We start from the raw sequence: 23,851 nt of genomic DNA on the forward strand, positions 1-23,851 counted from the left end.
GATCAAAGACAACCAGAGTAAAAGGATGTTCACAATGTTCTGGACACAAATGGTTTCTCTTTAATTCATCTGCAGCCTGTTCCCTGCCCTCTTTGTGGAACACCTCCGCTCAGTCCACAAGCATGACCCTGACCTTCCGCTTGTCATTAGAATTCACCACCTTGTTCTCACACTCACATTTCTGTCCTCGACCTGCTGCAATGTTCCGGAGAGGCCCAACACAAGCTGGACAAACAGCCCCTCATCTTCCGATGAGGCACTTTACAGCCTTCTGGACTCAACATTGAGTTCAACAACTTCACCCCCTGAACTTGTTTTCATGGTTTTTTGTTTCAGACAGAGATGTTCATTATTCTGTCCTGAACACTCACTTCTTTGCAACAACCATTACCTCGCCTTTTGCTTCTGTTCTACAAAATTCTTCTCCACAGATGCTGCCAGACCGGCTGCATTTTTCCAGTTCTTTCTGCGTTTATTGTAGAACTGCATGTAGTCGGGGGAAAACACTATTTACTCTCCTGGAGTAAATAAATGTCCTTCATCAGTTTTTGTGGATCATTCAGTGGAAATGTGCTCTCCCAGGCTCAAAGAAACCCTCCGACCCTCCCACGTCACCAACTGTCAGAATGAACATGGTTCAGTCCTGGATGTGATTAACAGAAGAATCCACCTCATGTAAGCAATTGTGAACTCGCTGGTGTGTCTGCAGGGTGGATAACTGAGTGAATCCCTTCCCACAGTCAGAGCAGGTGAGCGGCCTCTCCCCGTATAAAATTGATGGTGTCTCACCTGGGTGGAGGAATCTTGGAATTGCTTCCCATAATCAAAGCAAGTGAATGGTCTTTCCCCAGTGTGAACTCTCTGGTGTTTCTGCAGAGTGGATGAATCTCTGAATCCCTTTTCACACTCAGTGCAGGTGAATGGCCTCTCTCCAGTGTGAACTCGCTGGTGTCCGAGCAGGTTAGATGACTGAGTGAATCCCTTCCCACATTCAGTGCAGATAAAAGGCCTCTCCCCAGTGTGAATTCACTGGTGTGTCCACAGGTGGGATAACTGAGTGACTCCCTTCCCACAATCAGGGCAAGTAAATGGCCTTTCCCCAGTGTGAACGCGTCGGTGACTTTCCAGTCTTGATGGGGTAACGAATCCCTTCCCACATTCCCAAGGTTTCTCCATGGGGCAGGTGTCCTTGTGACTCTCCACGTTCAAGAACCAACTGAGGTGTCCACAAACACAGACCACGGAGAGTGTCTTTCCCGACTCCAAAGGGTAATGTTTTGAAAAACTGTGTAACTAGTTAAAGCTGAAACATTCTCACTCGGATCTCTGTGCGTCCAGGTGCTTTTCCAGTTTAAAATTTTCTGTTGCAGACAAAAAGACAAACATTTCTCCTACATTCAAAGGCTGATGATATTCAGGTCCCGGTGAATTGAGTGACTCTGTCAGATGTTGATGTGATGTGTGGAGTCTGCACATTCTCCCCGTGACTGCATGGGTTTCCTTCAGGTGCTCCAGTTTCCTCCCACAATCCACAGGTTAGGTGGATTGGCCATGCTAAATTCTCCCTTGGTGTACCCAACCAGTGTGGCGACTTGGGGATTTTCGCAGTAACTTCATTGCAGTGTTAATGTTAGCCTACTTGTGACACTAATACATTTTTTAAATCCCAAAAGCTGTAAATCTCCGTCCCACACACTGTCCCTCCATTCTCACTCTGATGTGTCTAACATTCACCCTCCCAATTCTCCTGAATCAGTGAGTCATGTTGATCTATCGATACAAGGTCCTGGAGTCAGACACCCAAACATTTTAATTCAGTAAATGTACATATATCTCGCCAGATGCACAATTAGCTGTCCAGAAAATGTTTGATCGAGAGTGCTGTATCTTTTAATTTGAGGTAGAGTAGGGGATGTGTGAGGAAGAACATTATTTAGACAGCGAGTGGGTATAATCAGAAAATCACACCAGTGTGGAAGTGGAGAAGAATAATTTAAAATAAATTGGGTTGGGCATCTGAAGGAAATAAACTTGCAGGGGAACAGGGCTATAGAGGGGTAGTGGGACTGACTGTATTGTCCGACAGAAAGTCGGCATGGACTCGAGTTACTGAATGGACACCTGTGCTGTGAATGTATAATGGAAATATATAATGTCGCTGAAGTACTATATTACAAAACTAGAAATAATAAATGTATTTTGTTACAGAACCAATTATGCACCATGTAACAACATTAGACAGATGTCTGTCCTATATTTACTGTCCCCTTAAATGTCAGCCATCTCTCGATGTTCCTGACGGTGGGGGAGTTGAGGATAAGGGGTCAACCTTTCAGGACTGAAGTGAGAAATTTCTTCACCCAGAGAATGGTGAATGTGTGGAATTCACTCCCACAGAAAGTAGCTGAAGCCAAGACATTGTGTGATTTCAAGAAGAAATTAGATAGAGTTCTCGGCGCTGAAGGGATATTGGGAGGGATGATCGGCCATGATCATAATGGAAGGTCGAGCAGGTTTCTATCTCCTGGGGAAACCAGCCCGTGAACATTAGAAAAGAGACCATCCTTTTAGCCTGACAAATACATGTGTCAAGCTGAGAGAGGAAATTATGTCAATGTCTTTAAGAGAGAGAGAGAGAGACCTGGGCCAACCTTTCCAGAGTCTGCAGCCTCCCTGGATTCACTTCCTTTCCCTTCAGTTGCTGCAAGTCCCCAATTTCCTCCAGAATGAGAAAAGAAATGGAAAGGGGGAGAAAAATAAGGTGTTTTACTCACAGGTGTTGGAGACAGGAGGAGGTTTTGGCCTGTGTGAAGATAAAAACAAAACCTGTGATGTTAAAAATTAAAATGTATTGACTTGTAAGAAAATAAACAGAATACATTTTGCAAAGTTCCATCCACCACTCCCTCATCTGGCAGCCCTGCATTCAGGTGCAGGACGAGTAGTATACTGCAAGATTAGAAATATAATAAACCTACTGTACCAGAAAATCATAAATATAGAGTATGTAAATGTAACACGAGTCATAACAGAGACATCACCTACCTGACTACATTGTCCCCTGAAATGTCAGCCATTTCCTGGGGAAACAACCCTTTAATTGTTAACATTCGGAAAGAGACCATCCTTTTAGCCAGACAAATAAATGTGTCAAGCTGAGGGAGCAAAGGATGTCAATATCTTTAAGAGAGAGAGACCTGGGCCAACCTTTCCAGAGTCTGCAGCCTCCCTGGATTCACTTCCTTTCCCTTCAGTTGCTGCAAGTCCCCAATTCCCCCCAGAATGAGAAAAGAAATGGAAAGGGGGAAACATTGATTTCTTCCAGATGTTGCCCAGAGGAGGGAGTTTTAGTCTGAAGCTCATTGGGGGGGTCGGTGGGAATGTGAAGTTGAGGTTACAATCAGATCAGCTGTGTATGTATTGAATGGTGGAGCAGGCTCGAGGGACGTACCCCTATTCTGAATGTGCATATTCATCTGTTATCACATCCTGTACAATAGATTGTAGCATTTTCCCTCCGGCTGATGTCAGGCTGATGGGTCTGTGGTTCCCCGTTTTCTCTCTCCCTCCTTAAACAGTGGGGTTACATTTACCACCTTCCAATCTGCAGCAACCATTCCACAATCTATAGAATTTGGAAAGATGACCACCAATGTATCCACTATCTCCACAGCCACCTCTTCCAACACTCTGGGATGTAGATCAGCAGCTTTTTGGGGATTTATTCACTTCCAACCCCATTAATTTCTCCAGTGCTACTTTTTCACGAATACTAATCTCTTTCAGTTCCTCATGCTCACTACTCCCTCTGCATGCTTTGCGAGCCTTCCAAACATAATTGTGAACAAAATATCTTTTAACTTCCTAACGCTCTTTCACTCTGTGATCCTTGAGAAATCCAAAGCCAGATATTCGCAACAAGGTTAAAAGATTATCAGCCCACTGGAGGCAAAGTGGTGAGACCGGCCAGTCCAGCAGAAAGAAACCCTCCGACCCTCCCCATTGACCAACTGTGAGAATGAACAAAATGCAGTCCTGGATGTGATTGAGAGCAGAAACAATAACAGCAGAATCCAATCCCTGGAATCACATGTGAACTCGCTGGTGTCTCCGCAGATTGGATAACTGAGTGAATCCTTTCCCACACTGAGAGCAGGTGAACGGTCTCTCCTTGGTGTGAACTCGCTGGTGTGTTTGCAGAGTGGATAACTGAGCAAATCCCTTCTCGCACTGAGGGCAGGTGAACGGCCTCTCCCCAGTGTGAAACCGTTGGTGTGTCTTCATATGGGATAACTGAGTGAACCCATTCCCACACTGAGAGCAGATAAACGGCCTCTCCTGAGTGTGAACTCGCTGGTGTGTCTGCAGGGTGGATAACTGAGTGAACCCATTCCCACACTGAGAGCAGGTAAACGGCCTCTCCCTAGTGTGAACTCGCTGGTGTCTCTGCAGGCTGGATGACTGACTGAATCCCTTCCCACACTGAGAGCAGATGAATGGTCTCTCCTCATTGTGAACTCGCTGGTGTGTCTGCAGGGCGGATGACTGAGTGAATCTCTTCCCACAATGAAAGCAGATGAATGGCCTTTCCTCATTGTGAACTCTCTGGTGTGTCTGCAGGGCGGATAATCGACTGAATCCATTCCCACACTGAGAACAGGTGAACGGTCTCTCCCCAGTGTGGCTGCGTCGATGAGTTTCCAGGTGAGAAGGGTATCTAAATCCCTTCCCACAGTCCCCACATTTCCACCGTTTCTCCATGGTGCAGGTGTCCTTGTGACTCTCCAGGTCGGACAATCAGTTGAAGCCTCATCCATACACAGAACACGGGTACAGTCTCTCCCCGCTGTGAATGCTGCGATGTTTTTTCAGGCTGTGCAACTGAAGCATTTTCCACACAGTGCACTGGAACACTCTCACTCTGGTGTGTGAGATTCGGTGCTTTCCAGTCTCACTGATGTTTAAAATCTCCTGAAGCAGACAGAACAGAGAAACATTTCCATTCTAGATTCAAAGGCCGATGATATTCAGGTCCCATTGAATTGAGTGACTCTGTCAGATGTTGACGTGATGTTTGGTTCGAGATTTCTGTCTGTAAATCCTCACCTTCTGATAGCCTGTAAAAGGAGTTTACAAAAGTCATCACAGTCAATACAGGATAGAAATTCAGAACAGACAATTCTAGTTTCAATGGAACATTCTTTCCTCTTCCATTCCCCAAAAGCTGTAAATCTCCATCCCACACACTCTCCCTCCATTCTCACTCTGCTGTATCTAATATTCACCCTCCATATTCTCTTGAAAGTGCTGATTGACAGATCCATGCTCACTGGACACAGAGAGCTGAAAATCTCCATGCAGACTGCCAGTCTATTGAAAGTCATAGAGGTTTACAGCATGGAAACAGGCCCTTCGGCCCAATTTGTCCATGCCGCCTTTTTTCTTTAAACCCTTAAGCCAGTCCCAATTGCCCGCATTTGGCCCATATCCCTCTAAACCCATCTTACCCATATAACTGTCTAAATGCTTTTTAAAAGTCAAAATTGTACCTTCCTCTACTACTACCTCTGGCAGCTTGTTCCAGTAACTCACCACCCTCTGTGTGAAAAAATTGCCCATCTCACCTTAAACCTATGGACTCTAGTTTTAGACTCCCCTACTTTGGGAAAAGATATTGACTATCTCGCTGATCTGTGCCCCTCATTATTTTATAGACCTCTATAAAATCACCCCTCAGCCTCCTACGCTCCAGAAAAAAAAGTCCCAGTCTATCCAGCCTCTCCTTATAACTCAATCCATCAAGTCCCGGTAGCATCCTAATAAGTCTTTTCTGCACTCTTTCTAGTTTAATAATATCCTTTCTATAATAGGGTGACCAGAACTGTACACAGTATTCCAAGTGTTGCTTTACCAATGTCTTGTACAACTTCAACAAGTCGTCCCAACTCCTGTATTCAATGTTCTGACCAATGAAACCAAGCATGCCGAATGCCTTCTTCACCACTCACAAAGCCATGCTGACTATCCCTAATCAGTCCTTGCATCCCTAAATGCCTGTAGATCCTGTCTCTCAAAATACCTTCCAACAACTTGCCCACCACAGCTGTGAGGCTCACTGGCCTGCAGTTCCCAGGCTTTTCCCTGCAGCCCTTTTTAAACAAAGGCACAACATTTGCCACCCTCCAATCTTCAGGCACCTCACCTGTGACTATCGATGATACAAATATCTCTGCGATGACTGAACTAAAAATATATTTAATGGATCGGATGGCTCCAGTTGGTGAAGATACAGGGGGTTGCGATTGATGATGATCTTGAACTTGCTGCCTGTGGGGGTAGTCAAGCAGAGATGATCAATAATTTCTAAATGTGATTGGATGTGTGCTGCAGGGTTACAGAATGGGACCCACTCCAGACGGACAGAATTGCTCGACAGACAGTTTATAGTTTATTTTTGATAATTTATTAATTAGTGTCACAAGGATGCTGACATTAACACTGCAATGAATTCACTGTGAAAATCATGAAAAACTATGAAATTACTGTGAGAGTCGGTATGGACTCGAGTTGTCCAATGGACTCCTTCTGTGCTGGAATGACTCTATGACTGGAAATATATAACGTAGCTACAGGACTATATTACAAGACTGGAAATAATAAATGCATTTATTACAGGACCAGAAGTAAATCTGTCCCATATAACAACACCAGAGACTGTCTCTGCTCAAGTTTAGCTTCTGCTCGACTTTAAAAGAGTAAGAGGCAACTTAATTTAAACCTTCAAGGTTCTGAAAGATCTTGGATGTGGAGAGGATGTTTACTCTTATGGGAGAATCTGGGGGTCACTGTTTAAAAAACAGTGCTGCCCATTGAAGACAGAGATGAGAAGATTTTTTTCACTCAGAGAGTCTTGAATCTTTGGAAGTCCCTTCCTCAAAAGTAGAAGTAGAGTCTGATTTCAATAAGGAATTAGATACATTTCTTGGGGATCAAGGGATACGGGGGGTGGGGGTGGGGGGGAGGCAGGATTACGATATTGAATTTGATGATCAGCCGTGACCATAATGAACGGCGGAGCAGGCTCGAAGGGCCGAGTGGCCTCCTCCCCACTTGTATTTTCTAGTATGTTTCTATGTAAACATGAGGAGCTGAAGTGTAACCAAATATTTTGCCACCGCTTCAGGCAACTTCTCTCACTGAAACATAGAATCTAGAAGTGGGGGTAGGTCATTCAGCCCTTCGAGCTTGCTCCGCCATTCATTATGGTCATGGTTGATCATCAAATTCAATATCCTAATCACACACCCCCACTCCCGTTCCCCCATATCCCTTGATCTATATTCTGTGGCAGTGAATTCCACACATTCATCACCCTCTGGGTGAAGAAATTTCTCCTCACCTCAGTTCTAAAAGGTTTACCCCTTATCCTCCAGCTGTGCCCCGGGTTCTGGACTCCCCCCACCATTGGGAACATTCTTTCTGAATCTACCCTGTCTAACCCTGTTCCAATTTTATAAGTTTCTATGAGATCCCACTCTTCCAAACTCTAGTGAATATAATCTTAACCAATTTAGTTTCTCCCCATATGACAGACTTGCCACCCCAGGAATCAGCCTGGTAAACCTTCGCTGTACTCCCTCTTTAACAAGGACATCCTTCCTCAGATAAGGACACCAAAATTGTACACAATACTCCAGGTGTGGCCTCACCAACGCCCTATAGAACTGCAGCAAAACATCCCTATCCCTATACTCAAATCCTCTTGCTATGAAGGCCTACATATCATTTGCGTTCTTTACTGCCTACTGTACCTGCACGCTTACTTTCAGTGACTGATGCACGAGGAATCCAACATCTTGTTGAGTATACACCTCCCTCAATTTACACCTATTCAAGTAATAATCTGTCTTCCTATTATTGCTACCAAAGTGGATAATCTCACATTTATCCACATTATACTGCATCTGCAATGCTGATGCCCACACACTCAGCCAGTCCCAATCACGCTAAAGCATCTCTGCAGCCTCCTCACAGCTCACCCAACTTTGTATTATCTGCAAACTTGGAGATAATACATTCCGTTCCCTCTTCCAAATCATTAATATATAATGTGAAGAGTTGGGGTCCAAGCACAGATCCCTGACAAACCCCACGAGTCACTGACTGCCATTCAGAAAAATACTCATTTATGCCAACTCTTCGCTTCTTATCTGCGAACCAGCTTTCTATCCATCTCAAGACATTACCTGCAATCCCATGTCCTTTAACTTTACATAGCAGTCTGTTATGTGAGACCTTGTCGAAAGCCTTCTGAAAGTCTAAATAAACCACATCCACTGGTTCTCCTCGGTCAACTCTACTACTTACATCCTTACAAAATTCCAATAGATTCGTCAAACATGATTTCCCTTTTATAAATCCACGCTGTCTTTGTCTGATTATACCACTGCCTTCCAAATGCCGAGTTGTGAAATCCTTGATAATAGACACCAGCAACTTCCCCAGTACCAATGTTAGGCTCACTGGTCTATAGTTCTGTGTTTTCTCTCTCCCTCCCTTTTTGAATAGTGGGTTTACATTAGCTACCCTCCAATCTGTCGGAACTATTACCGATTCCAAAGAATTTGGGAAAATAACCACCAATGTATCTACTATTTCCAGGACCACTTCCTTAAGTACTCTGGGATGAAGCTTATCTGGACCTGGAGATTTATCCACCTTCAATCCCATCAATTTCCCCAAAAACTTCTCAACTGATGCTGATTTCCTTCAGCCCCTGACTAACACATGTTTCTTTCAGCACTTCTGGTACATTATTCACGTCTTCCTTTGTGAAGACTGAAGCAAAGTACCAATTTAATCCCTCAGCCATTTCTTTATTCCCCATTATGAATTCTCCCATTTCTAACATTTGTCTTTGTCAATCTTCTTCGCTTTACATATCTATAGAAACTTTTACAGTCAGTTTTTATGTTCCCTGCTTGCTTCCTTTCATACTCCATTTTTCCCTTCTTAATCAATCCCTTGGTCCTCCTTTGCTGAATTTTAAACTGCTCCCAATCCTCGGGCCTATTGCTTTTTCTTGCCGATTTGAATGCTTCTTCCTTGAATCTGATACTATCTCTAATTTCCCTTGTAAGCCATGGCTTGGCCACAATTCCCTTACCACTCTTGCGCCAAACAGGAATAAACAACTTCTGGAGTATGTACATGGTCCATGGATTCCTCGAGGCTGCAAACATTAGCTGCAGCCTGCGAGTGGGTGAAGCTGTTTAAAACCTGTTGCTCAGATTGCTGTGCTTTCCGGTCACTAGGACCCGGTTTGGAGCAGAAAATGCCTAAGCCCCACCCACTCTCTGTTGCGTCACCAAGACACCAGCGCATGCGCTCCGCTCCCTGCTGAATCAAGATGGCGGCTGTTAACCTCGCCTCGTCTCGGGAAAAAGACCTGAAGCTGCAAACACGGGACCTGCGGATTACTATTAGAGGTTTGAGACCTTCACCAGATATTTCGAAACCCTCTCCGTCCATCTGCCGGTTCCAATCCTCCCTCCATGTATCCGCATCCTTACCGGTTGTTGATGAGACAGAGGAACGTCCCTCTCCATTGCCATCGTCCACGCTACGCATGCGTCAAACACTGCTTCACTGCGCATGCACAACTCTCCCGTGCTGTGGATAGGGGACATTCCCCACCGCGAGGAATGGTGGGTAAAACGCACGCCATCGAAACTCCTCATTTGTGAACAGTAGCTTTTTCTGCTGCGATGTGAAAATTAGGGATAGGGGTGCAGTTAATAAAATTAGGAATCAAATTGTACTGTAATCGAAGTGCTCAAGGCATCCATTATCCACCAGGAAGTAGGGGAATGGAAATTCTCGACCAAAGTATCTGAAATTGATACATAATGAGGGGGAAGTCGATCCGTAGCTTTAATGAACATCAACACGCAAAAATGGAACTTGACGACTTTTAAACAGCTCGCCCTCTTGACATAGAAGTGTCATAATGGGAAATGTGTGTGGTGGATAGAGCTGTTTCTGGGGCACAGGGGATTGTGGGATCCACGGCCCCATTAAACAGCAGCTATTGGTATGTGTTTCATTAGAAGAGCATCAGTGACTGCAAACATTAACTCTATTTCTGTCTCTATAGGTGCTGTCTAACCTGATGAGTATTTCCAACGTTTTCTCTTTTCATTTCAGATTTCCAGCAGCTGCAGTGTTTTGATTTTGTTTAGTTGAAGGCGTTGCTCATGGAACTGAATCTAGAAACAAACGGACCATTTAAAGCTGTGTTTCAAGTAAGGAAAAAGTAGTTCTGTCGGGGATTTTCATTAAATTTTCATTTAGAAAATTTTCAAATTAATAACTGGAACATGGACATTACTGGAATTACCAGCAATTGGCTAAACCTCCTTTGACAGCAGCTTCCAAAACTACAAACCTCTTCTCCAATATGGATTAGGGCAGTTTGTGCACAGTAACCCCACTACCTGCATTTACTCTTCAGAATCACACACTATTCTGACTTGGTAGTATACTGCTCTGCTTTCACAATCACTCGGCCAAAATTCTAAAACTTATTTCTGAGCAACATAGTACAGTGGCACAGGGTGGCACAGTGGTCAACACTGCTGTTTCACAGCACCAGGGACCCGGGTTCGATTCCAGCTTTGGGTGACTGTGTGGAGTTTGCATGTTCTCCTTGTGACTGCATGAGTTTCCTTTAGGTGCTCCGGTTTCCTCCCACACCCCAAAGGTGTGCAGGTTAAGTGGATTGGCCAGGCTAAATTGCCCCTTAAATGCAGGAGGTTACAGGTTACCTCAGGATTACAAGTTGTTTTGAGATTGAAAGCGACATTTGGAGGTGATAGTTTTCCTGCATCCTTTGAGTTGGTGAAGGTTGTGGTTTGGCAGGTTCTGTCAGTTCTTGTCTAGTTGTAGATGTATAAAGTCCTTACCATTCATTCCCTCCCTGTTTCATCTCTATCTTTCTCCTCCCATTAAGGTTGAATTCTTGTGTAGATCTGGACTGGGTGGCAGGTTTCCTGAATTGAAGGACATTAGCAAACCATTTGAGTTTTTAATCACAATCCAGCAGCTTTCGTGGTCACTTTTTCCTTGTGCCGGCTCCACAAATTACCGGATTCATTCAGCTCAATTTCACAACCTACCTTTGTGTTTATCACTGTTTTTTTCTCCTTTTTGAATTAATTTTACAGCATATTGGAAGAGGATGATGTGTAGGTGGGAAACTCAGATCAAACATCACATCAGGATCTGACAGACACCCAATTCATCAGGGCCTGAACATCATCAACTTTTGAACATGGAATCAAAAAGCACCGTTCACAATGGGGAGAAGGTGTTTACATGTTCTGTGTGTGGACGAGGTTTCAGTCGCTCATCAAACCTGTCAAAACACAAGTGTTGTCCCACTGGGGAGAAACCGTGGAAATGTGGAGACTGTGGGAAGGGATTTGATTACCCATCTGAGTTACATATTCATCTTCGCAGTCACACTGGGGAGAGGCCATTCACTTGCTCTGTGTGTCAGAAAGGATTCACTAAATCATCCCACCTTCTAAGACACCAGCGTGTTCACACTGGGGAGAGACCATTCACCTGCTCCGTCTGTGGGAAAGACTTCACAAACTCATCCCACCTCCTGTCACACCTTCGAATCCACAGTGAGGAGAGACCTTTCCAATGTTCTGACTGTGAGAAAAACTATCAAAGGAAAAATGATCTGTTGAACCATAAACGCACTCACACTGGGGAGAGACTGTTCCCCTGCTCCGTGTGTGGGAAGGGATTTACCTGTTCATTCGACCTACTGACACACCAACTTGTTCATACTGATAAGAGACTGTTTAAATGTCCTGACTGTGAGAAGTACTTTAAAAGCCAGACAGATCTGCTGATGCACCAACTCACTCACACCAGGGAGAGACCCTTCACCTGCTTTTTCTGTGGGAAAGGCTTCACTTGGATGTCCAACCTACTTAATCACCAGCGGAGTCACACTGGGGAGAGGCCGTTCATCTGCTCAGTGTGTGGGAAGGGATTCACTCAGTCGTCCACCCTGCTGACACACCAGCAAGTTCACACCGGGGAGAGGCCATTTCCTTGCTCAGTGTGTGGAAAGAGATTCAGTCGTTCATCCACACAGCTGAGGCACCAGCGAGTTCACAAGTAACTGAAGGGATTGGATTTAGAATCTGCTGTTAATCACATCCAGGACTGAACCATGTTCATTCTGACAGTTGGAGTTTGTTGCTGCTGATATTAATAAGCATGAAAGCTGGTGTGTGCAGTGATGTTGTTTGTAAATGTTGATTAAATCAGCTTTGATTCAAACACAGTGTTTTGGATTTCTCCAAGAATAAGAGGAGAATGATTGATCTCCTGTTTTTGACAGTGCCATTATTTGGGCCTTTTCTTGCTCAAGATTATTTCTGTTCTCTGATTGATCTTCTCCCAGATTAAACTCTGAACTTTCATCAATCCTATTAATCTATTGAAGACATTGGGTGCTTGGTTAAACCCACCTGATGTTGGTATCAGTTGCCTTTTGGAAGATTTCCCAGTTTTCTGAAATTCCATCGTGGTTCTGGTGTTGATGTAATGATGGGAGTTTCAGTTCCAATGCTGATGATGTAGGGTCTGTGCTGACAGAAACACAGAATCCTCACAGTGCAGAAGGACATCATTCAGCCCATTGAGTCTGTCCTGGGTCTCTGAAAGGGCATTGTACCCAGTGCTACTTCCCTGCCTTATTCCCGTAACATTGCATTCTTTCTTTTCGGATAGCAATCTAATTTTCTTTTCAATACCTTGATAGAACCTGCCTCCACGACCTTCTCAGTGAATTTGTTCCAGACTCCAACCAACCTCTGAGTGAAACATTTTTACTCACATCACTCTTACTCCTTTGCTAAATACTTTGAATCTGTGCCCTAGTTCTTGGTGCTCTCTTGAGGGGGAACAGTTTCTGACTATTTACTCTGTCCATACTCATTGCTCAACCCTAATTGCCCTTGAACTGAATGGCTTGCTGGACCATTTAAAGACCCACATTGCTATGGATCTGGAGTCACATGTGGAACATACCAGGAAAGGGTGGCAGATTTCCTTCCCTAAAGGACATGAGTTTTTTATGACAATCGGCAATGGTTTCATTAAAAGTTTATTTCCGGATTTTTTTGTTATTGAATTCAAATTCCACCAGCTGCCATGGTGGGATTCAAACCCAGGTCCCCAGAACATGACTTTGGGTTTCTGGATTACTTGTTCAATATTACTTCACCATTGGCTGCCCCAAAACGCATAAGAAATCTTACACCAGAAGCTTTGACCTGGATATCGAGCTGAGAGATTAATATTTAGCACGGTTTTTGCTTCTTCTCTCAGACAGCAGAAGAAAAGAAACCACAAACTTGTTCTGTTTGAGTGTTCTACTTGTGGGTGTGACAAATTGAACTGTAATAGAAAACATAGAAAACTACAGCACAAAACAGGCCCTTCGGCCCTACAAGTTGTGCCGAACATATCCCTACCTTTTAGGCCTACCTATAACCCTCCATCCTATTAAGTCCCATGTACTCATCCAGGAATCTCTTAAAAGACCCTATTGAGTTTGCCTCCACCACCACTGACGGCAGCCGATTCCACTCACCCACCACCCTCTGTGTGAAAAACTTCCCCCTAACATTTCACCTGTACCTACACCCCAGCACCTTAAACTTGTGTCCTCTCGTAGCAGCCATTTCCACCCTGGGAAAAAGCCTCTGAGAGTCCACCCGATCTATGCCTCTCAACATCTTATACACCTCTATTAGATCTCCTCTCATCCTTCGTCTCTCCAAGGAGAAAAGACCGAGCTCTCTCAGCCTATCCTCATAAGGCATGCCACTCAATCCAGGCAACATCCTTGTAAATCACCTCTGCACCCTTTCAATCTTTTCCACATCCTTCCTGTAATGAGGCGACGAGAACTGAGCACCGTACTCCAAGTGGGGTCTGACGAGGGTCTTATATAGCTGCATCATTATCCCCGGACTCCTAAACTCAATCCCTCGATTGATAAAGGCCAGCACACCATACGCCTTCTTAACCACCTCCTCCACCTGTGGGGCCGATTTTAGAGTCCTATGGACCCGGACCCCAAGGTCCTTCTGATCCTCTACAGTACTAAGAGTCTTTCCCTTTATATTGTACTCCTTCATCCCATTTGACCTGCCAAAATGGACCACTTCGCATTTATCTGGGTTGAAGTCCATCTGCCACTTCTCTGCCCAGTCTTGCATCCTATCTATGTCCCTCTGTAACTTCTGACATCCCTCCAGACTATCCACAACCCCACCAACCTTCGTGTCATCGGCAAACTTACCAACCCATCCCTCCGCTTCCTCATCCAGGTCATTTATGAAAATGACAAACAGCAAGGGTCCCAGAACAGATCCCTGGGGAACACCACTGGTGACCGACCTCCATTTAGAAAAAGACCCATCTATACCCACTCTCTGCCTCCTTTGGGCAAGCCAGTTCTGGATCCATCGGGCAGCAGCCCCTTGGATCCTGTGCCCTCTCACTTTTTCTAGAAGCCTTGCATGGGGGACCTTATCAAACGCCTTGCTGAAATCCATATAAACCACATCTACCGCTTTCCCTTCGTCAATGTGTTTCACTTTACACACATCTGGAGTTCCTGTGAACCACCCATTGTAGAACGATATTGCAGAAGAAATCTGTTATTTTCTGGCTCAATTAACCCTTTTGGAATCTTGTTTATTAAAACTCCACCACACGTACTGCATGTGAGAGCCTTTGAAATGTTCTGATCTTTGCAATTGTCATCGTTGATTTTGATGGCTTCTCTGGCATGCAAAAGCTCCACACCCCTCCCCCATGGACACAAATCTCCCAATTGCTAAAGAAATTGACAGAGTTTGGGAAGATTGCAGTGTCAAACTCATCAGACTCTTTTGACAAATAGAATTTTTGTTGGGGAAGATTGCACCTTTTATGTTTCCAGGAAAGTGACGCCAGTGTGCCTTTAAGAAATGTATTTTTTTAGAACATGTTCTCCGCAGTTTGTAAGCAGCTTTATTTTATTGTGGCATTGGCTGCTTGCTTAGATGTCCTTTTATTGCTGCTTAAATTTGGTGTCTCGTTGTAAGTGGTCCTTGAGTTTGATGTCATGGTGCCAGTGGTCCCTGGATTTGGTGCCTGGGTGTAAGTGGTTGGATTTACTACTATTTACTGTGTATTCATGTCTCAGTGGAAACATTCTGTCCATACTTACCTGTCCATCCCATTTGAAGACCTGTATCCGAAGAATCATAGAATCCCCTACAGTGTAGAAGGAGACCATTCAGCCCATCAAGTCTGCACTGACTCTGCAAAAGAACATCTTACCCAGGCCCACCGCCAGCAACTCCACACGTTTACCCCACTAATCCTCTAACCTGCACATCTTTTGACTGTGGGACGAAAGCAGAGCATCTGGAGAAAACCCCTAAAGTCACAGGTGGAATGTGCAAACTCTACACTGACAGTGAGGCAGCAGTGCTAACCACTGTGCCACCCTGTAGAGATGAACCTTTCTTTAGTTTGAGATTGCCGTGTGTAAATCCTCCTCTTCTAACCCCCTGTAAAAGGAGTTTCCGAAATCCATCCAGGATAGAAATTCACAACATTCTCTCCTCCTGCTCCAGCTTTGTCACCAGGATAATTCCCCTTGTGTCCACTCAGTCGCTTCTCATTTGGGATTTGCAGTTTACACAACAGGTTTCTGGAGAATCTCTATCCACCTACCAAATCCATTGCTCCCGCCATCCCACCTTTTACCCATCGTAGATCCGAGAGAGAAATGTCTGTTCATTGTCATGGCTGACACTGCGGATGCTCCAAACACAGGGCAGAACCAGGCCTGCCCACTCCTGTGCTGTGGAAAGGGGATACTCTCAACCATGGGGAATGCTGGGTTAAAAACACCACCACTGATCATAGAAATCATAGAATCATAGAAACCCTACAGTGCAGAAGGAGGCCATTCGGCCCATCGAGTCTGCACCGACCACAATCCCACCCAGGCCCTACCCCCACATATTTACCCGCTAATCCCTCTAACCTACGCATCTCAGGGGCAATTTTAACCTGGCCAATCAACCTAACCCGCACATCTTTGGACTGTGGGAGGAAACCGGAGCACCCGGAGGAAACCCACGCAAACACGAGGAGAATGTGCAAACTCCACACAGACAGTGACCCGAGCCGGGAATCGAACCCGGGACCCTGGAGCTGTGAAGCAGCAGTGCTAACCACTGTGCTACCGTGCTGCCCCCCATGGAACCCAGAGGAAGATACAGGTTCAGAGCTCAGACAATGAGGAACTTTAGAAGCAGTATTTTTCTGGTGGGCTGTTGGAAGTAGTAGAGGTAATTCATTGGATGTTCTCAATCTTAAAGAAGTTCTATGAGCTGCTTACACTTGTTATTAGAAGTGAGGATGGAGGAAAGAGGGAATGGGCAGAGCATCTCAAAAGCTCCTAACATATTGGAGATATCAAAAAGATTGACACTCAGCTTAACATACAGCTGATTTATTTAACTTTTAACCAGAAGATTAAAAACATACAACTGGCCTGGAGTTTATCATCAGCAGTAGAAACAGACCCCAAAGAATGCGATTCAGTACTGGTTGTGATTAAAAGTAAAATACAATCAATGTAGTTATTTCTGAAATCACTGGATCTCAGCGGATGGGACGAATGAGTGACTCTCTTCCCACATTCAGGGGGAGTGAATATTCACTCCTCAGTGTCAATGCGCTGGTGTACAGTGGGAAGAGGTTACCTAAACTCAGACCAAAATGACAACACTTGAATTGTCTCTAGTCAGTGTGGATTTGTTGATGGGACAGCAGTTCCCTGGAACTTTTGTTGCACTTTCCGCAGTTCAGTCTCATCAGTGTGGATCTGCTGGTGCGTTAGCAGGTGGGATGAATTAATGAATCCCTTTCCAGACTCAGAGCAGGTGAATGGTCTCTTTCCAGTGTGAATCCACTGGTGTGTTCAGCGGAGTGGACATCTGAGCAAATCCCTTCCCACACTCTTTGCAGGTGAACGGCCTCTCCCCAGTGTGAATCCACTGGTGGACAGTGAGGTCGGATGATTGTGTGAACCTAGTCCCACAATGAGAGCACCTGAATGGTCTCATGTCAGTGTGAAACATGCTGATGGCGCTTCAGTTCCCAGAAGTTTTGCAGCACTTCACACAGTCCATGCATTTAAAAGGTCTCTCCGCAGTGTGAACTGGTTGGTGTCTCAACAGATATGATGAATGAGTGAATCCCTTCCCACATTCAGTGCAAGTGAACGGCCTCTCCCCAGTGTGAACGAGCTGGTGTCTCAGCAGGTTGGTTGAATTCACGAAGCTCTTCCCACACTCGGTGCAGGTAAATGGCCTCTCCCCAGTGTGAACGCACTGATGAGTTTCCAGTATAACTGAGTAACTGAATCCCTTCCCACAGTCCTCACATTTCCACAGTTTCTCCATGCTGTGGGTGTCCTGTCTCTCTCCAGGTTCCACAGTCAGATGAAGCTTCGTCCACACACACAACACACGTACGGTTTCTCCCCACTGTGAATGGTACTTTCTCCTTCCATGTTTACAACCCAATGATTTCAGGTTTGAATAAATTGAGTGACTCCATCAGATTCTGATGCGATGTTTAGTTTGAGTTTTCCAACTGCAAATCCTTCCTTCCAATTGCCATGTGAAATTATTTCAAAACAGAGAAAAGGGAATGAGAGAATGCAAAAGCAGGCTGTGAAATTGAGCTGAACAAATTTGGTAATTTGTGGGGCAGACACTAGAAAAATGTGACCATGAAAACTGACATTGTTGTGAAAAACTCAACTGGTTCACTGGTAGGGGAACCTACCACCTTTTCTGGACTGACACCAGGCTCTTCTCTATGGGAGGGGAGGGAGAGGGTGAGAAGTGGAGCGGCATGGGGTGACGGGAGGGAATTTTATTTACTTACAAATCAACCAACCTCCACCACCGAGGAGGACCAGGGTAGTCGGTGTATGTGAACATCATCCCTCCAAAATCCCCTTCAAGTCACACATCACCCTGACTTATCTGGCATCTTATTCTGGATGAACAGAAATTCCCTCCATTTAGCATCATAGAGTTCTACAGTGCAGAAAGAGGCCCTTTGGCCCATCATGTCTGTGCCAGCCAGCAAGCACCTATCTATTCTAATCCCATTTCCATTCATTGGTTCATAGCCTTGAATACTATGGTGTTTCACCTGCTCATCTAAATGCTTCTTAAATATTGTGAGGGTTCTTGCCTCTACCACCCTTTCAGACAGTGAGTTCCAGATTCCCACCACCCTCTGAGTGAAAGGTTATTCCTCCACTCCACTCTAAACCTCCTGCCCCTTAACTTAAATCTATCTCCCTGGTTATTGACCCCTCTACTAAGGGGAAAAGTTCCTTCCAATTTACCTGATTTATATTCCTCATAATCTTGTACACCTCAGTCAGGTCACCCCTCAGCCTTCTCTGCTCGAAGGAAAACAACCTCAGCCTAACCAGCCACTCTTCATAGTTGAAATGGTCCAGCCCAGGCAACATCCTGGTGAATCTCCTCTGCACTCTCTCTGATGCAATCACATCCTTCCTATAGTGTTCCAAACAGAACAGCACACAGGACTCGAGTTATGAGTAACAAGTGTTTATACAGCTCCAACATAACCACCTTATCTACCTGTCCTGCTGCCTTCAGGGATAATTGGGAATGCTCCCCAATGTCCCTCTGGTCCTTTATATTCCCTGGCCTTATCCTCGCAAAATTAATCACTTCATACTTTTCAGGGTTAAGTTCCATTTGCCACTGTTCTGCCCGTCTGACCAGCCTGTCTGTATCACCCTGCAATCCAAGGTTGTCCTCCTCGCTATTTACCACACCACCAATGACAATCTGTTCAATTCTATCACACACCCGTCCCTGCTTTCTGTACCTACATTGTCCTTCCACACAGTGAACACAGATGCAAAATACTCCTTTAATGCTTCAAATACATCTTCCGGCTCCACACCCAGGTTGCTGAATGGGCAATTAATTCCTAACCTACCAACCTACTCTTTCCCTGATTACCTTCTTGCCCTTCAAATATTTATAAAGCATCTTGTGATTTCTTTCCTTCTCTGCCACCGCTCTGCCTCATCAATAAGACATTGGGACTCAGAGGGTTGATGCAGTTTGATGGACAAGTTGTCTCCATTCTGAACAATGGGGAACAAGCCCCTCCCAGTCATTGACAATATTGCCCCCTACAAAGATGGCGATCACCCATGCGCACTGCCGCATATTGCCCCCAATAAAGATGGAGGCCGTTAACGCGCGAGCCGGTCTCAGGGATCTTTGACCCGCTCGATGCAAATGGAGTAACCGGAGAATTTTGGGGGGAGTTCACAGATCCGCATAACCTGTTTATGAAGCCTTCCCGTCCACTCGCCGGTTCCATCGTAGCCACCGATCGGCGATTTTCCGCTGACAAATTACGGATCTGAGGTCATAAGCATTCGCCGTCGCCATTACCCGGAATGCGCAGGCTTCAGTCGGAGCCCCTCTTTCACGCTGATTGGTTGGAGGACCAGCTGCTCCCCCACGGTCCTCCAGGCCCGCCCCCTTCCCCCTATTGGTCCGCAGCTGCCGTCAATCACCCTCCCCGGGGCATTGCGAACGAGCACATGCGCAGTCCGGTCCGGCTGATGGAGGTTGAACACTCGATCTGATTGTGGAGCATGCGCAATTCCTTTGTTCGCCTCGGGAGCGAGAGTCCTTTGTCCCGGAGAAGCGGAGTCAGCGTTAGGCGGTGGCTGCGAGGATCCGCAAACCCTTCAGAATCATTGTCAGCTCCCTGGTTTGCAGCTGCGGGGCTTCTCCCTCCCTCCCTCCCTCCCGGGAACAGGCCCAGGTTAACGGCCCCATCCTGGCTCAGCCACTGGAGGATGGTTCACATCAGAGGATGGGGGAGGGGGACAATAAATAAGAGGTTACACTTTGGCCTCAAATCAATGAGGACTCTGATCTCTGGGAAGGAAGGAAACCCTGGGAGGTGGGCGGGGAGGATCCACAAACACCCGCTGGAGGCCCCAACACCCCCAGTAAGAAGCTGCAGCTCCCTGCAGTGACCGGGAAAGAAAATAATTGATTTTATTTTCACTCTGTACAAAAGAGAATTGAACCCAGCCAGAATAGAGAGTGGGAGAAAAGATTTGTGAAGATATTTCACACTGGGTTTGCCAGGCTGACCAACTCTCTCAGAGAAAATGAAAGGACATCCTTCATGAGTCTGTCAGAGCAGGTGAGCAGTATTGTGTGTGGTGCTGCTGGAACTGCGTGGGTGGACAGGGGCTGGTTGGCAGCCAGAACAGTTGGAAGAGGGTGCTGCACAGATCCATCTTATGGGTGAAACAGCGCCCATACACCATGCAGCCTGGCACACTGAACTCAAACACGGGACAATCCAGTGAAATATGAGATGGTTGTTCAATGTGCGAGTTGGTTGCAGGACAGGGAGGAGGGAAAGTGTTCAGGATGAGGATTTACTGCTGCACAGGAACAAGTGAGGAAACTATGTTCCACAGAAAGTAGAAATGTCTGTTCTGAATTTCGATCCCGTACTGACAGTGATGTTTCTAAACTCCTTTGACAGGATATTTGAAATATACACACATTAAATCGTCCAACCTGGAGAGACACGAGGACATCTACACCATAGAGAACCCATGGAAATGTGGGGACTGTGGGAAGGAATTCAGTTCTCCATCCCAGCTGGAAGCTCATCAGCGCAGCCACACTGGGAAGAGTCTGTTCATCTGCACCGTGTGTGGGAAGAGTTTTAGTCGAATGTTCAACCTTCGCACTCATCAGCGACTTCACACTGGGGAGCGGCCATTCACCTGCTCTGTGTGTATGAAGGGATTCAGCAGTTCATCTCACCTGCTGAAACACAAGCGTGCTCACACTGGGGAAAGGCCTTTCACCTGCTCCGTGTGTGGGAAGGGATTCACTAACTCATCTGATCTCCTGATACACCAGCGACTTCACACCGGGGAGAGGCCGTTCACCTGCTCCATATGTGGGAACAGATTCACTCAGTCACAAAACCTAATGAGACACCAGCAAGTTCACAAGTCTTCTGGAGGCAGATTCCCCAGTTATTGAACAGGTAATCACATCCTGCACTGACCCATGTGCATTCTGATAGCTATGGTGTGTTTCTGCTGCTGTTAATAACTGCTGTAACCAGCTTGAGTTAACAATTCAGGTATTTGTTCAAGTTCAGATGGACTAATGTATCAACCAGGGTCTAATTGAATAACAGAGCAGACTTGAAGGGCTGAACAACCTATTCCATTTCCTGAGTAGTCTGTCCACAGGACAGAACCGCTTCCCACACATAGAACATAGAACATAGAACATTACAGCGCAGAACAGGCCCTTCGGCCCACGATGTTGCACCGACCAGTTAAAAAAAAAAAAAAACTGTGACCCTCCAACCTAAACCAATTTCTTTTCGTCCATGAACCTATCTACGGATCTCTTAAACGCCCCCAAACTAGGCGCATTTACAACTGATGCTGGCAGGGCATTCCAATCCCTCACCACCCTCTGGGTAAAGAACCTACCCCTGACATCGGTTCTATAACTACCCCCCCACAATTTAAAGCCATGCCCCCTCGTGCTGGATTTCTCCATCAGAGGAAAAAGGCTATCACTATCCACCCTATCTAAACCTCTAATCATCTTATATGTTTCAATAAGATCCCCTCTTAGCCGCCGCCTTTCCAGCGAAAACAATCCCAAATCCCTCAGCCTCTCCTCATAGGATCTCCCCTCCATACCAGGCAACATCCTGGTAAACCTCCTCTGCACCCTCTCCAAAGCCTCCACATCCTTCCTGTAATGTGGGGACCAGAACTGCACACAGTACTCCAAGTGCGGCCGCACCAGAGTTGTGTACAGTTGCAACATAACGCTACGACTCCTAAATTCAATCCCCCTACCAATAAACGCCAAGACACCATATGCCTTCTTAACAACCTTATCTACTTGATTCCCAACTTTCAGGGATCTATGCACACATACACCTAGATCCCTCTGCTCCTCCACACTATTCAAAGTCCTCCCGTTAGCCCTATACTCAACACATCTGTTATTCCTACCAAAGTGAATTACCTCACACTTCTCCGCATTAAACTCCATCCGCCACCTCTCGGCCCAACTTTGCAACCTGTCTAAGTCTTCCTGCAAACTACGACACCCTTCCTCACTGTCTACCACACCACCGACTTTGGTGTCATCAGCAAATTTGCTAATCCACCCAACTATACCCTCATCCAGATCATTAATAAATATTACAAACAGCAGTGGCCCCAAAACAGATCCCTGAGGTACACCACTTGTAACCGCACTCCATGATGAATATTTACTATCAACCACCACCCTCGGTTTCCTATCCGCTAGCCAATTCCTGATCCAATTTCCTAGATCACCCCCAATCCCATACATCTGCATTTTCTGCAGAAGCCTACCATGGTGAACCTTATCAAACGCCTTACTAAAATCCATATATACCACGTCCACTGCCTTGCCCCCATCCACCTCCTTGGTCACTTTCTCAAAAAACTCAATAAGGTTAGTAAGGCACGACCTACCTGCCACAAAACCATGCTGACTATCACCTATCAATTCATTACTCTCCAAATAACTATAAATCCTATCCCTTATAATTTTTTCCAACATCTTGCCGACAACAGAAGTGAGACTCACCGGTCTATAATTCCCGGGGAAGTCTCTGTTCCCCTTCTTAAACAATGGGACAACATTCGCTAACCTCCAATCTTCTGGTACTATACCAGAGGCCAACGACGACCTGAAGATCAGAGCCAGAGGCTCTGCAATCACTTCTCTTGCCTCCCAGAGAATCCTTGGATAAATCCCATCCGGACCAGGGGATTTATCTATTTTCAGACCCTCCAGAATATCCTGCACATCCTCCTTATCAACTGTAATACTGTCTATTCTACTCCCCTGCAACCCAGTGTCCTCCTCAGCTATATTCATGTCCCCTTGCGTGAACACCGAAGAGAAATATTGGTTCAATGCTTCACCAATCTCCTCCGGTTCCACACATAACTTCCCTCTGCCATCTATAACTGGCCCTAAACTTGCCCTAACCAACCTTCTGTTCTTGACATACCTATAGAACGCCTTAGGATTCTCTTTAACCCTATCCGCCAAAGTCTTCTCATGTCCCCTTTTAGCCCTTCTAAGCTCGCTCTTCAACTCCCTCTTAGCCAATCTAAAGCTTTCTAGTGCACTACCCGAGTGCTCACGTCTCATCCGAACATAAGCCTCCTTTTTCTTTTTAACCAACAAAGAAACTTTTTTGGTACACCACGGTTCCCTAGCCCTACCAATTCCTCCTTGCCTGACAGGGACATACCTATCACAGACTCGCAGTAGCTGCTCCTTGAAAAAACTCCACATGTCGGACGTTCCCAGTCCCTGTAATCTCCTAGTCCAACCTATGTTTCCTAATTCTCTCCTAATAGCCTCATAATTACCCTTCCCCCAGCTAAAACCACTGGCCCGAGGTTCATGCCTATCCCTTTCCATCACTAAGGTGAACGTAACCGAATTGTGGTCACTATCACCAAAATGCACACCAACTTCCAAGTCTAGCACCTGGTCTGGCTCATTTCCCAGCACCAGATCCAATATAGCCTCACCTCTAGTTGGCCTATCTACATACTGAG

General features: G+C 45.7%; 2 protein-coding genes across 2 annotated transcripts in view; both read left to right on the forward strand.

Moving 5' to 3' along the window:
• Nucleotides 1-9,396: 9,396 nt before the first annotated feature.
• LOC144487044 (uncharacterized) lies at nt 9,397-12,360 on the forward strand. The gene is made up of 3 exons (XM_078205093.1): nt 9,397-9,488; nt 10,207-10,304; nt 11,226-12,360. Exon 3 carries the CDS (start codon nt 11,333-11,335, stop codon nt 12,200-12,202), a length of 870 nt encoding a protein of 289 aa, XP_078061219.1. The 5' UTR covers nt 9,397-9,488; nt 10,207-10,304; nt 11,226-11,332; the 3' UTR covers nt 12,203-12,360.
• An 8,529-nt stretch (nt 12,361-20,889) lies between these two features.
• LOC144487046 (uncharacterized) overlaps nt 20,890-23,851 on the forward strand; it is a 51,814-nt gene continuing 48,852 nt past the window's right edge. The window contains exon 1 of the mRNA XM_078205095.1: nt 20,890-21,215. Coding sequence (XP_078061221.1) covers nt 20,937-21,215 — 279 coding nt within the window. The 5' untranslated portion in view covers nt 20,890-20,936. The remainder of the gene's footprint in view (nt 21,216-23,851) is intronic.

This window comes from Mustelus asterias, unplaced genomic scaffold (genome assembly GCF_964213995.1).
Source record: "Mustelus asterias unplaced genomic scaffold, sMusAst1.hap1.1 HAP1_SCAFFOLD_560, whole genome shotgun sequence".
NCBI classification, from domain to species: Eukaryota; Metazoa; Chordata; class Chondrichthyes; order Carcharhiniformes; family Triakidae; genus Mustelus; species Mustelus asterias.